The 15,004-nt window shown below is 36.0% G+C and overlaps 1 protein-coding gene across 1 annotated transcript in view; it reads right to left on the bottom strand.

The window, feature by feature from the left end:
- Positions 1-14,394, bottom strand: part of LOC110848197 (disintegrin and metalloproteinase domain-containing protein 12-like) — a 34,336-nt gene extending 19,942 nt beyond the window's left edge. The window contains exons 1-2 of the mRNA XM_022095350.2: positions 13,333-14,394; positions 6,833-7,359 (exon numbers count right to left, since the gene is read on the bottom strand). Of these exons, the coding sequence (XP_021951042.1) occupies positions 6,833-6,935 (103 nt within the window). The 5' untranslated portion in view covers positions 6,936-7,359; positions 13,333-14,394. The remainder of the gene's footprint in view (positions 1-6,832; positions 7,360-13,332) is intronic.
- Positions 14,395-15,004: the final 610 nt, after the last annotated feature.

Raw genomic sequence — 15,004 nt, 5'->3', positions numbered from 1 at the left:
TTTGATCCCACGCAATCAACACAATGACGGGATTTGATCCGATCAAGACATAATTTGTATTGCTTCCTTAGTGCTTGACTGATTTGTCAGTCGGTTATGTGGAGAATTGTGTAAGAGACCTGGCATAGCATTTGTGGTTTGGTTGTTGGATTTCGTGTTATGTAACACAACTCGATAAATGTCATCATCTGGGCCGGGGTGGGTGACACTTTTCCATTCCAGGACACCATCCAATTGTCAGTATGATAAAAGGTAAAGAAAAAAGTGGGGGACGTCCCAGCCTGGATCGAATTTCTGTCCCAATAAGTGATGGATTGGAACCAGTGTTTCAGACCATTTGCAAGAAATAAGGGGGAGAAAGTGGTTTCTTGCAGGGGAATATTTTGACCTGCAAGAAATGCAAGGCGCTAAAAACTAGGCCCCGCTGCTATATTTCTTCCGGTGCGTGGCTAAATTGAGGGCGCATATTTCTTGCACTTTCTCCCAGTTTCTTGCACCTCACATTTCTCCCGTTTTTTACTTTGTAGTACATGAAATTTAGCACACCCGCAAACAACGAGACACTGCTTGCAAAAAATAATGGCAAGAAATTGGTTTTTTGCAAGTATTTTGACCTGCAAGAAACGCATGGCGCAAAAAAATACTTTCCGCCGCTATAAGTCATACGGCGCGCGGCTATTTCTTCCACTTTCTCCCAGTTTCTTGCACCTCACATTTCTCCCAGTTTTTGCCTTGCAATCCAACAAATATACCAAAACCCTTAAGAAACGAAACACTTCTTGGAACCTTTCCTCCTACCCGGCACGTGTTCCCTGCCACCATTAGTCCTCGAAAAGTGGTGTGTGTATCCCTTTAAAACCACATTTTGCACCCACCCCAACTAGACAACAGCATGTCTTATGTGCACCCAAAACATCCGTTCCAGCTTGGATTTCTTCTCCTTCCGGAGAAGAAAAAGCTCTTCTTCTTCTCAGAAGAAGAAATCGTGCCGTTTAAAGCGATCCCATATTTAAAACCGTGCCCGTCGTACCTAAATCTGTGTATAATATCGTGATTATGCTCGCCTAATGGAAATGGTAACGAGTTACGAGTCAGCCCGTAGTAGACACCCACACATGGCAAAAGTACAACTAGAATGGATTTATTTATATTTATCGTCCCCACTTTTTCTGGGAGAAGAAGTCATAAAATGAATGCTGGAGGAAAACTTTAACTATTTCAGTGGCCGCGGAAGGTATGGGGGACATGGGGGGCCGGTAATATTGTAGGATTAAATATAAGAGTGAGGGTTTATTTAACGTGGGGAGATGATGCGGGGTCATCGAATAATTGCCCCTCTGTCCCCACGCTTCCACGGCCACTGCATAAAAGTATGGTGTACTTATGCAAGTAACCAGTGACCGCGGAAGCCGTGGGGACATGTGGGGACGTTAAGATTGTAGGATGGGGGGAGGGTGGGGTTTATATAAGATGAGGAGACGATTCGGACATCGAACAACCGTGGGGACATTGTCCCTCTGTTCCGTTCTGTTCCGCGGCCACTGCAATTCAGACTAATATAAAACTTATGCGAGGCAGAAAAGTTGGGGTGCAAGTCGAGAGGGTAAAGATTAGTAGTTCACTATTTTTCTTGCTACGTGATGGCCTGGGACATGGAGGAACATTAAAAAGGCATAATTTCATTTTATTTTATGACACGAAATACAATATCCCCTTCATCCAATTGAAAACTTGAGCTCTTGTTCTGCTTCTCGTGATTTTTTCTCTCTCACGGTGACATATACAGTCGCATCCATGAATAAGTGTACTGTACAATAATAGTTTTACTTTTACTCTTATCATGCCTAGAATCTTGGGTTAAATTGAAATTGAGCTATTCGATAAGAGCAAGTTTAACCTTCAGGTTTGCCATTCTCAACTACCCGGGAGCAAAGTACGTAACAGTTGATATCTTTACCAGGATGCAATAGGATTTCTCTCCCATTTTTATGGTAATCTTGCAAAAATGTTTCATTTATTTCGCAGTTGACGACGTGTCCCTCCTTATCCATTTCTTGGAATAAAGACTTTGACTAATAATCCTTTTCCGGTGTTTTTTAAAGGATTTGCATGGCTTACAGTTAAGTAAATTCTCCCTCCAGGGGAAGACGAAGAACTCTGTAGAAACAGTGGCCGCGGAAGGGTGGGTGGGGACAGAGGGGCAATGTCTCCACGGTTGTTCGATGTCCGCATCATCTCCCCATGTTATATAAACCCCTCCCTCTCCTATCCTACAATATTAATGTCCCCCGATGTCCCCACACGGCTTCCGCGGCCACTGATTCGTACAAACCATTTATTCTCATCTTTTAAGGCCCTGTTTTTTACTTACTTTTGTTAATATTATCCAATCCCACCCACCCACGGAGAAAAAATGTCCCAGTTTCTACTCTGTTCTTGGTGATTGCTTTTATTTTAATTTTACTTTCGCCAATTTTTTATTGTTTCTCTTGCGTATTATGCATGTGACAGTTATGAAATGAAATGAAATGTAAAATGTAATATAACACGGGAATTTATGTAATCCGTTATTTTGTTACACAATTTTGCAATATGTGTTCACTTACAGAACAGTTTTACATCCATTATTTCGTGAATTTTATTTGGGAAAAGTAAAGTGATCCGTGACCAAAAATGAAAGATTACACATTTGCAAAAAAAAGTGCTAGGCCCAAATCCTACAGGGTTCGGCGGGACTTGTAGAGGTGGAAATGGAGGGCGAAATTTTTATGGAGGTTAATGAATAGATTTTTGTGTAGCTTAAAAATTTCTGGTGGAGGATATAATATCCAAAATTTCGGGGTTTTTGACCTCCACTTTGACGCAGGCGAAATTTTTATGGTAGGCAAAATTTCCTCCAAAATTTAATTTGATGTGGCGATGTGTCGGTGGATGCAAAATTTTTATGGAATGCAAAATTTTCTGTGGAGGGTGCAACACCCAAAATTCCAGCGGCTTGCCGTGCACTTTGATGTGATGACATGCAAATTTTTGTGGAAGGCGAAATTTAAATTTTGAGGTTCTTGCTCCGCCGACCTCTGCCTAAAAAAATCCATTCAAAATGGATTTTGTGTAAATATCTGTACTCCCACACATACGTCAGAACATTCACCTCGTTCGCCTCATCTTGTTGCCTTTACTTTCGCTATCCCTGTTTTTTTACTGGTTTAGTTTACTTAACTGAGAACTGGACAAACAATCGCCATCGTCCACCGACCGACTTGGACGATGGGTTGAACTAAAAGTAATGCGATGTCTGTCTGTCTGGTGGGCAGCAGAATTTCCATTAGCGCAAACCACCACCAAACCAAAGCAAAAGTGTATATAACACATACCAGAAATGAAATGGAAACGATGTCCGGATTTATTACGGAGATAAAACAGATGGGACGACGACGACGAGGCCGACGATACAACAAATTGGTCCAGAGAAACAAGATGGATATAAATGAATCGGGGACAACAAATCCAATAACCATTGGAGAAAGACGAGACTAATATTTCATAAAAAACAGGGGCCGCGGAAGGAAATATGAGGACATGTGGGGACGTTAACATTGTAGGATGGGGGAGGCAGGGGTTTATATAAGATGGGGAGATGATGGGGACATCGAATAACCGTGGGGACATGGTCACTTTGACCCCACAGCTTCCGCGGCCACTGCGTAAAAGTATGTTATGCCCGTGCAATTAATCAGTGGCCGCGGAAGCCGTGGGGACATCTGGGGACATTAACATTGCAGGATGGGGTGAGGGAGGGGTTTATATAACGTGGGCAGATGATGCAGACATCAAATAACCGTGGGGACATTGTCCCTCTGTTCCGCGGCCACTGTTCAAGTTATACAATAGATAGAAAAGTTTTATCTCCAAATCCATGTAGCCAAACCACTAGCCAGGTTATTTATGTATTATTATTGTATTTACCAAGTTTGGTGTTATCAGCTCGTTCGTTTTGGTATTTGGTCCAGAAGTCGTCGTTCTCGTTGTGTCATCATCATTAATTAAATGCCCGATAAGAGAAAAGTGAGATTTGGTTTGGACTAGAAAATTAATTCCTTCGTACAAATTCTTATCTTATCCCTAAACGGTTCTTGTCTTATTATCTTGTTATCATTAAAAGAAATGCAAAACAAGAATTGCTTGTCCGGAGATGAAATTCTTGTCATCGTTATCAAAGAAAAGGGCATGTATACAATGCAAAAACCTGAATTATGTACATGTCCGGAGATGAAATTAAAATTAAGGATGAACTGTGAGCTGATTGATTGGCTCTTCCTAAAACAGTAGTGATTTTTGTGTCCGTCAGGTCTGACTGACTAATTAATGCCGAATCCACCCTCCAATTAACGCAAGTTAGGGGGGACTACTTGGGTAGAGACCAATTTCCCCACCAGAAAGGATGGGTTAAAAATTCTGGGTATATTTTTTGGGAATACAAGTTTCATGGAACAAAATTTTACCTTATTGTTTGAAAAATTTTGTAGGAAGTTATCTTTTTATAACAGTAAAACTTGCGCAGTTAGTTTTTTTTCAAGGGCTAAAATTTTGAATACGTACCTTCTCCCAATACTGTGGTATGTACTCAAGGTTCTTGACCCCCCGGAAACTTTTATAACAGAAATTACTATCTTAATTGAAAACTTTCTCTGGAGAGGATCAAAACGTTGGGTGGGACGCCATCTACTCTATTTGCCTCTGGCAAATGGGGGGATTGGTGTGCGTCATCCGTTTATCCAGATGACAACTTTTCGTGTAGTGTTTGCATGCAAAGTCCTAAATTCGAGCGACTCGTATTTTTGTAACTTTGCAGGTAAAAATGTTTTCAACATTCTCCTAAAGAATGAACCAGATTATTGTACTTCTTTTTATGACAATTTTTGCAAATATGTACAAATACTTGGTCTCAGTTTTGAACTAATCCCTCACAATATTTTTCACCTTATCCCGCTTAGTAATTCAATTTTTTTGAAAAATAATAGTTTTCCATGTTTAATTCAATTGGGGTGTGAAACCATTGAGGATTTTATTAGTTTCGATTTTTCCCAAAACATGCCTCGCTTTCCATCTCAAAGGTTAATTTCTTGTGAGAGTAGTATTTTGCGTAATATTATTGACACTTATGTACTATCTCAAGAGTGTATCACATTTCGATGCCTAAAATACGGCAACGGGGGTGAGTTTGAATCTTTTGTGAAAACCAAGCAGTATTTACTATGTACTCGTATTGTGCGAAAAATAAAATGGTCTGAGGTATCACTCGACACCTTAAATAATTCCGCCTGGCTTACCCTTCAAAAAAGCGAGGTGAGTAATCCAGAGAAAGACGTAATTTATAAACTTTTGCACAATACTGGTCTAACGCCAAAAATGGCTGAGTCAATGGGCATACATGAGGGTAGGGATTGCCCCTTTTGTCCATTTAAAGATATAAAATCTAGTCATTATTTTAAATGTATCCATTTTCAGCCCCTCTGGCTTTTTATTTCAAAAATTCTCAGCAGAGACCTGACTAATGTCTCTCGATCAGGGATTAATGGGTCTCGAAATATGAAGTACGATAATATATTTATTTATTATGGTCTTTGCACGATATATAAGTCCTATGTTCAATTTCTAAATCACTTTGGGGACAATTTTGATTATTTGTCCCACTTTAGGCACATGGTTTTCGGACGAATATTGTCTGAATTCCATGTTTGCATGCGAGGTGGGAAAGTTTTGATGGACAATTTCCATCGAAAATGGAAAAAATATAAACTATACACTATGATCAACAATAGAATAAACATTAATCTCAATTTAAAATAATATTTTGATAAAATTTCCCACCTTCAGGTAGTTAAAATATTCTTACATAAGCATGTATTATTCTACAAATCTCTTCCTAAGAATTATTTATTGACTTGTCATTGTACTAAATAACGTGGTCATGAAGCAGAGTGAGTCAGAGGCAGTGTTTAATTCCTACCCCTGATGACACAAGTAAAGTCCTCCTCCCAAGAAGATCCACCGCCGTGGGAGACTAAACTGTAATTAGCATGTAATTTTACTTCTTGTATTAAGTTGCATTTGGCACATCTTTCCTAAATTCTTTTAAAGAACCTATAGAAATTTCAAAAAATGCGAGCGTACCCGGGTTGGGAAGGTTCTTTATTTTCAGTCATTTCCTAGCACTTGGCATCGGTAAGGTTAGGGACGCGTTGACATACCCACAGCCCCAGGGAGGATCCCAACCCATTACCTGGCGTCGTGGGTATGTCAACAACTTAGGTGTCAGGTTAGGCTGAATCTTCTTATTTCCTTATCATATAAAGCCATTTCTTTCAGTTTTTCGTGAATGAATGAAATACGAAATTATATCTCTAAGTTTTCGGCATATTTTAAATCATGGCCTAATTATAGCTGCATTTGTATGATGATTATTCCGTTTTTTTTTTAGAATAGTTGTGTTTGGAATTCTCATTGTACGAACTAATCTTAAATATATGTAATAAAGGGTTGAAATTCCCTAAATTTATTTGAATCGAAAAAAAAAATAAAATAACGCAAGTTAATCAAAATTCACCCTGCTATAAAATCCGGTCTAGAATTTCATTCCGTATAGAAATATTTACGACAGAACAGAAGCATATCATATCAGACCACCCACCACACCATAAACTCTGACTTATGAAACCCGTAGCGTCTTCTGCTGTCCGTCATTCATCATCAAATTCATCTCGTTAAAGGTTTCATCTAATAATTATCACATACATATTTTTTAACGAAAACAAAATCTCCAAAATCTTACCAGCATCGTGACCACTGACAAGTAATCCTCCCCCTACGACGAAAAGCAGCAGTATTGTTGTCGTTATCCTCCATCCCGACAGGGTCGCTTTATTCCCCCGCATCGTTCCCCCCCACTCGATACCATTCACACGTGGCACACCACACACGCCACGCCACACACACCTTGGTAATAAAAATTCTACCTATCTAGTTATTCACTAAAGTAGACACATTATTATATTATTGTTCACTGCGTATCGTACATAAATGTTAAGACCGGAAGTGACAAAGCTTATTATTCGTCCTGGTTCCCGTTCCCGTGTTGTAATCTCATTATTTGGATCTGACACCCTTCATCTGACATGAAGTAATTGTAATCCAATCGTGGTTTGGTTTGGTCTTTGTCTGGCCAATCGAAAATTAAAATGTCACCGTCATGTCCTGATTTTCTGGGGAATGATGATGGCGAAATCCAATTAAAAGTATCCGCACACGTGTAATTTAACAATTAATTGAGCACGACAATAACGTCCAGAGTGACAAATCCTGTAAAAGGAAAACGTCGAAAATTGTATTATTTCACAATTATTATTTAAAATCAAAGAGATTTCTAGATTCTGTCCCCACAAATAATTTACTTAGTTCCTGCGTCGAAAATTGCATTATTTCACAATTATTTTAAAATCAAAGAGATTTCTGGGGGGGAATATTCCCACAAATAATTTACTTTCTAGATTATGTGTCCACAAATAATTTACTTATTTCCTGCGTCGCACTTTGGTTTCGGATTTTGGATGAAAATTGAGATGAGAATGATGAGATGAACAAACTCTTGACTTGAACAATGATTCACTCCATTAGTGCCGAGGACTACCTGAGCTGAGTAATAAAGCTAAAAACCTCGTGTGCTCCTTTATAACGAACTTTACTGTAAAGTAAGTAACGCGATGAGTCAAATTTAATCAACCAAAAAGTTACCGAAAGCAAAGTCAAGGTCTTTTCGTCATCTCTTTTAAGCTAACTTCAACTTTTCTTCCTTATGTACGTGCATATGTACTGCCATGCATGCTACTAACTGCTGCATTTCTGTATGTATTCTATGCTACTTGCTATGTACATAGATACACAATTTTTATGTACATACCCAAAGTAATTTATACGTCATATTTATTATGGCACTATCAAGAGTAACATGTATTTCTTCGACACTATATTCTACCAAATTTCAGGCACGCAAAGAAAGAACAGACGATGTAATGTAATGTAATGTACTGCGTGGCCTATCAGCTTGGCTTTATCGTGTCGTGTCAGCTTCTCGAATTTTGGTATTAATTTTGTACTCTACCATGAAGAAACATTTTCATTTAAAGTTGAAATTGGAGAGAGAGAGAAACTTAACGTGAGACTCCATGAGTCAAAGCCTACGTCATAACAATGACGTCATAACCCCAAAAATCAGCACATTTTTAATTATTTCTCAGCTACCAGAAGGAATTTGAAAATTCTGCCCATTGATATTATAGATAATATTGTTGTTGTCCTACTCGAAGAAGAGATTCAATATTTCAGTGGTTTTTGAAAGCTGAGGTACAAAAAGTATGTAAAAAGCATAAGACCACCTGTTATACTCAATTTGTACCTCAGCAAAATTGGGTTGTAGAAATTGAAAAATTTCAAGGGGATCTCATTAATCAGCTTATTGTCTATAACTTCACTGGGCAGAATTTCGAAATTCGATTTCCAAGTCTCGATAAATTAGTTTGAAATTTATGAATATTGCTGTGTATTTATGTATGTAAAAGTATGGGAAATCTTGTGATTAGTCGAGTCCGTCCACCTGAACGAAGTACTGGATCCGCAATTACATTACCCGAATGAGCCGAATTATCCTATTATTTTACACTAGTTATTTTTATTTTGGCAAACGCCAAAATAAAAATAACTGATGCTAAATAATAAAATGATTCGGCTAATTCGGCTAATGTAACTCAAAGTCCTAAGCGGGATACAAATTTTGCACAATTTAATTTACTCGATGATTTTTTGAGACAACTACGTCTTCGAACGTAACCTTAATAAGACACCATTTCGTAAAAAAGTTTGTTTTAAACTCTGCCATAATTTTATTATCATTCGTCGGTCGGTCTTCTTATTACAAAATTATTGTTGTGCTAAATTATTAAATATTTAATGTAGTTACTTAGCGTACATAATTTTTAGCACATTTTTTGTTTGTTTTGTTTTATCTAAATGAAAAACCAAGCCACCACCTGCCCTGTAAATATGCAGCAGGGTGTCGGTCGGATTGAAATGTTGGTGATGATAACAACAAAAGAATGATGTCGCATATTAAATTAAACTGAGCGGATGGATGACACGAAACAAAACGGCAACTTGTAGAAATTATAAAATTAAATGGGTTGCTGATTTGCTGCCTGTTTTGCTCTGTTGGCTTACTTTTTGCGGAAATGCACGTGTATTAAACAGTTGTATATGTATGTACATACAAGAAACCAAATTCATTGCCAAGAACACTTAATGATAATGATAAGAACGACGGTTAGCAAAGTAAAGTATGTAACATGAATGAAAGTATTAGATTGATAACTGCCTAGTATTTTTTCGCAGTAATATAGATAACTGCCAACACAACACGCCAAAACCACGCCACAAAATTGTACGCAATACTGAACTGAATGGATGGATGGTATTTTTAAGTGTTAAAAACTGCAGCTGCATTGCATTTCTTCGATGTCAATATGCCAATAAGATTAAGATAATAGCTGCACTCACTCACAGACAGAAGAACATGAACTTCCTGCCTTCTTCTCTTCTCTCTAAAATCAGAGACAGTGGCCGCGGAAGGGTGCGTGGGGACAGAGGGACAATGTCCCCACGGTTATACGATGTCCCTATCATCTTCCCATCTTATATAAACCCCTCCTTCCCCCCATCCTACAATGTTAATGTCCCCCGATGTCCCCACACCTTCCGCGGCCACTGATTCAGAGATGAAATATAAAAGCGTATTTGTAATGAAATGAATACGGCGCTGTGTTAAATACGTACGTTCAACTTGATCGAGACGAAAATCTCCTCTTTTTTACGACTTTATATAAATAAACCTTGCCGAGAGATTTGATAAGCTTTGGCATACATAAACAGGTAGTTTTTTATTTTTTTATTTTGGGAACGACGGGCGGAAGCAATTAGTCACGAAAAATGGGAATGACGATTTTTTATTTTTTTATGACTAGCTACAGTTGACTCATGTTTTTTAGGTAGGTTAAAAAAATCTATATTTTTTTCGACTGACTAAACCAGATAACAATTTTAAAGGTTAAAATTTGTACATAAATGATGTGTCAATGTAGTTTGTAAATGATTTATCTGAAAATTCAGAAATTTTTAGTAATCTTTTTCGAAAACTCTAGCAATTTCCGGTCCACCGATTTGTTTAATGCTGATTTTTTATATATTAAAATTGACGCATTTAATATGTACTAGATAAAACTAGGTTGGTAAAAATATATATATTTCTGAATGGACCGCAATTCCAAATTTGACATCTAAAAACATATTTCAAAATTTCATACACTCAAATTTCTCATTTATTTAAATTTTATATAAAATTAGGTTGGTTCAAATTTATATTTGTTATTATTATTTTCTCAACTACTATTTGCAAATTTTCGGCTATTTGTCCCAATAATCTAATAATGTTTTTAGTTTTATAAATTTTTTCGAAATCGTTTTAGAGACGTCAAAGTCTAGCGATTTTAACTACCTGAGTTATTTAATAGTAATTTTTTATACTAAAATTTCTCATTTATTTAAATGTTATATACAATTAGGGTGGTTTAAAGTTATATATATATATTTTTAAATTTTAACGAACTACTATACTTTAACCATGCCAAATTTTAGCATCCATACGGGGCCCAAGTATCTAAGAATGTTTTTATGAATTTATAACTTTTTCGAAATCGTTTTAGAGTCGCAAAAGCCTAGCAACTTTCCCTTTCACCGATTTATTTAGTACTAAATTTTATGAAAACACTATATAAAATTAGGTTGGTTAAAATGTATATATTTTTAAACGGACTCCTTAACACAACCAAAATTTTATTGGGACTGGAAACTCAATTCGATCTAAATAAAAAAAATCATTGAAAAATTTATTTTTCAATCATTTTAGAGACAAAAAAGTCTACCAATTTTCAGTTCCACTAACTTCATTTAACATTTAAAAAAAAAATTTTACTCAAGTTTATTGTACTCATCTGTCTACTATTAATAAATAATTAGTATTATTTTACGAACTTTTTTTATAAATAAAATTAGGTTGGTAAAATTTTACATTTTTTTAACGGATTACTTAAACCAGACAAAAAATTTGTACTCAAACCCACCAAGCTTTAAGCTTATCTTGTTATTTTAAAAATTACTAAATGTTTCGCAATCATTTTAAAGACGCCAAAGACTCCCAATTTTTGCTTCCACAAACTTATTTATTACTGAATTTGTGTATTACTAATAAAGTTGACGATCTATGTATTTATTTACTATTTACCACATAAAATTAGGCTAGTAAAATTTTTATATTTTTTAATGGATTACTTAAACCAGGCAAAATTTGTACTAGTAAGCATTGGCGTTATCTAAAAATGCATTTAACAATTTTTAAATTTCTCCCAATCATTTTACAGACGGCAAAGTTTATCAATTTTCTCTACCAGAAATTTAACTTGACCTTTTATTTATTTAATTAATAACTTTAATTAATGACTTTTTTATACCAATACCAAAATTGACTCATTTCTGTACTATACGCAATTACTGCTCAGCTAATATTAATAGTCTGAAAAAAATCTGAATCTCATTTCCTGGCAGATATTTCGTAATATTAAAAAAACCAAATAACCTCTCAGAAAATTTTCCAAGGAATTGATACTATTAATATTGGCGGAACAATAGGTTGCTTTTTTACTTAAGCAAGACACAATTTTACGAAATGGCAAAGGCATACGGATCTAGAAATATATTTGAGAATTTTTAAATTTTTCGCTTATCAATTTACCGACGCCAAAGTTTACCAATTTTCACTACCACAAACTTTACTTCACCTTCTATTTATTTATTTAACACTAAATTGTTTTATACTAATCCTAAAATTGACTCATTTCTATACAATTACTGCTCAGCTAATATTAATAGTCTGAAAAAAATCTGAAAGGTTTCTTGGCAGATATTTCATAATATTTTTAAAAAACCAAATAACATTTCAGAAAATTTTTTTAAAAAAGGTTGATATATACAACAATAGGTTGTTTTTTACCTGATTACTTAAACCAGACAAAATTTTACGAACTACTAAAGCCATATGGATCTATAAATGTATTTCATAATTTATACTTTTCACATATCATTTTACCGACGCCAAAGTCTACCAATTTTCCCTTCCACAAACTTAACTTCACCCTTTATTTATTTATTTAATACTAAATTGTTTTATACTAATCCTAAAATTGACTCATTTCTGTACTATTTACAATTGCAGTTCAGTAAATATTAATAGTCTGAAAAAAATCTGAAAGGTTTCCTGGCAGATATTTTATAATATTTTTAAAAAACCAAATACCCTCTCAGAAAATTTTCAAAAAAATTGAGACTATTAACATTGCCCGAAAAATAGGTTGTTTTTTACCTGATTGCTTAAGCAAGACAAAATTTTACGAACTACTAAAGCCATACGGATCTATAAATGTATTTAATAATTTATAACTTTTCACTTAACATTTTACGGACGCCAAAGTTTACCAATTTTCACTACCAGAAATTTAACTTCACCTTTTATTTATTTATTTAAGACTGAATTGCAAATCAAATCCTCTCATAAGTTATTCCGAAACTATAAATAACTCTGGTGCAATGCAGTCAGTGAACCGTACTCAAAAAAGAAAATTATCTGTATTTATTCGCCTACAATTTGTATAATGTGTAACTATGTACCTATGTACCGTCCAAAATGAATTTGACCAGCGTTGAAATTAGCGTGTTTCGCACCGTTAAAGTCATTTATCATGCCATAAATTTGCATACATGATAATGGTTCAGTGTCATCCATTACATCCGAAAAGTGCTAACTTTTGCTAACAAATTACATAGTTCAGTGAAAATGCAGTGGAATTCGCACAACGGACAAATTTGCAAATGAAACTAAATTCGCAATAACAATTGACAATTTACTCGGATAATGCTTTGTCCAGTCAAATAATACTGCATCGGAAAAGTGTCAACTTTTGCAAACCTAACAAATTACACAGCGTAGTGAAAATTCGCACCATGAGCAAATTTAAATTTGCAAATGAAATCAAATCCTCACTTTAATCTGTCCAATAACAATTGCCAATTTACTCGGATCCTTCCTTTGTCCAGTTAAATAACAATACACACGCGCAAAAACCCTATTTATTTACTAACGGACAATGGAAAACTTTGCAAAAAAGTGGTACTCACCATTCAATTCAGAATTTTGCAACGGACACAATTTCACGAAATCACAAAATCACTTTCAGTAACATCAAAATCGGTGTCTTTTTATCCACATATTTTTAAAAATTCGGACACTTTTGGTTTGTTGTCTTGTCGGGAAAGAGGGGAAAAGAACCCGGATCGATTTTGAGGGTGGCTGTGGCCTGGCTTCCTTCAGGTTTTCGGCTCTTCTCCCACCCAGCTAAGCTAGGAATCCAATCCTCTCCTGGAAAACCGGCAATCCATAACTTTCTCTCACTCATCCACTTTCACTCCCCCGTCTGGTTTTCGGTCTTATCAAAACCACTTATCAGCCAATAATATGCATGAAAGTAGAGGCGATATCTGATCCAGAATAATAAAAAACTGGTTAATAATACGCACTTTACGAGTTTAAAAAGTTCCAGAAAAGTAGTCAATTTTCCCTACAAAATTTCAATTTCGGTACACAATTCACTAGATTTTTGGTAGTTACATAGTCCCGGTAATAATACGCAATTTACATAAGAGTAAAGTACAAAAAGTTTACAAAAAACTTGTAAATTTTCCCTACAAAATTGCTATTTTGGTAGATACAATTCACTACATTTTTCCTTAATAATACGCACTTTACGAGTTGAAAAGTTGTAGAAAAGTTGTCAATTTTCCCGACAAAATTTCAATTTCGTTATTTATAATTCCCTATATTTTCGGTAGTTAATACGCACTTTAAGAGTAAAAAAGTTGTCAATTTTCTTTCCTACAAAATTTAAATTTCTTTCCAATTTTTCACCTGTTTAGTACATAAATATCGGCCGTTTACAACAAGTTCCCGTTTGTCGGGTAGACAAAACTTTGCTCATTTTTTATTTCTTCACCACTTTACTTATGTATTTACTTTCATTCCCAATATCGCAAAAAAGTTTTAAGTATCACATCACATTTAGGGTTTAACAAGTGTACTTTTAGCCTTATTTTAGTGGGAGGAAGTCCCGTTTGCGCTGGTTGGTGGTATTGTTTAGACTGGTGCATTTACCAAGTGAAGCATTTTGCTGGCATCGTTAAAACTTATTTTTCCTCCTGATGACTGGCTGGCTCTCTCTTTCCTCATGGTTTTGCTGCATTGTGTTCACATTATGAACTTACTTATCTTTACTTACGCAGTGTGTAATGTACATAACGTAAGTAAAGTGTAAAAACCCCGATTTCATTCCATCCCACGAACCAAACAGTCGTAAGATATTAGGAAATGCATAGGCAGACTGACTCAGGAGTTCCCCATGAAAATACGGCTTTAAGCAGTCTTAAACTTAACGGAAAAGATATAAATGAACGAGCCAACCAACTTGTTCGTCCACGTCCAATCCACCCTCTTATTACAGAGTTTTTAGTAGTCTTACATACGACGAGAAGTCCACTTGATCCATAAGAAAAGCAGAATGACTGGATTGGATTGGATTATTAAGAGACAGGGTACGCATGGGAAAATGTGAATAAGAATGGATGGACGAAACCCTGTCAGTCCCAGTGGCCGCGGAAGCTTGAGGGTGGGGACAGAGGGACAATGTCCCCACGCTTGTTCGATGTCCACATCATCTCCCCATCTTATACAAACCCCTCCCTCCCCCCATCCTACAATGGCAATGTCCCCAGATGCCCCCACAACTTCCGCGGCCAC

The sequence above is a fragment of the Folsomia candida genome, unplaced genomic scaffold (genome assembly GCF_002217175.1).
Source record: "Folsomia candida strain VU population unplaced genomic scaffold, ASM221717v1 Fcan01_Sc004, whole genome shotgun sequence".
Lineage (NCBI taxonomy): Eukaryota > Metazoa > Arthropoda > Collembola > Entomobryomorpha > Isotomidae > Folsomia > Folsomia candida.
This window is presented reverse-complemented; position numbering and strand designations above follow the sequence as displayed.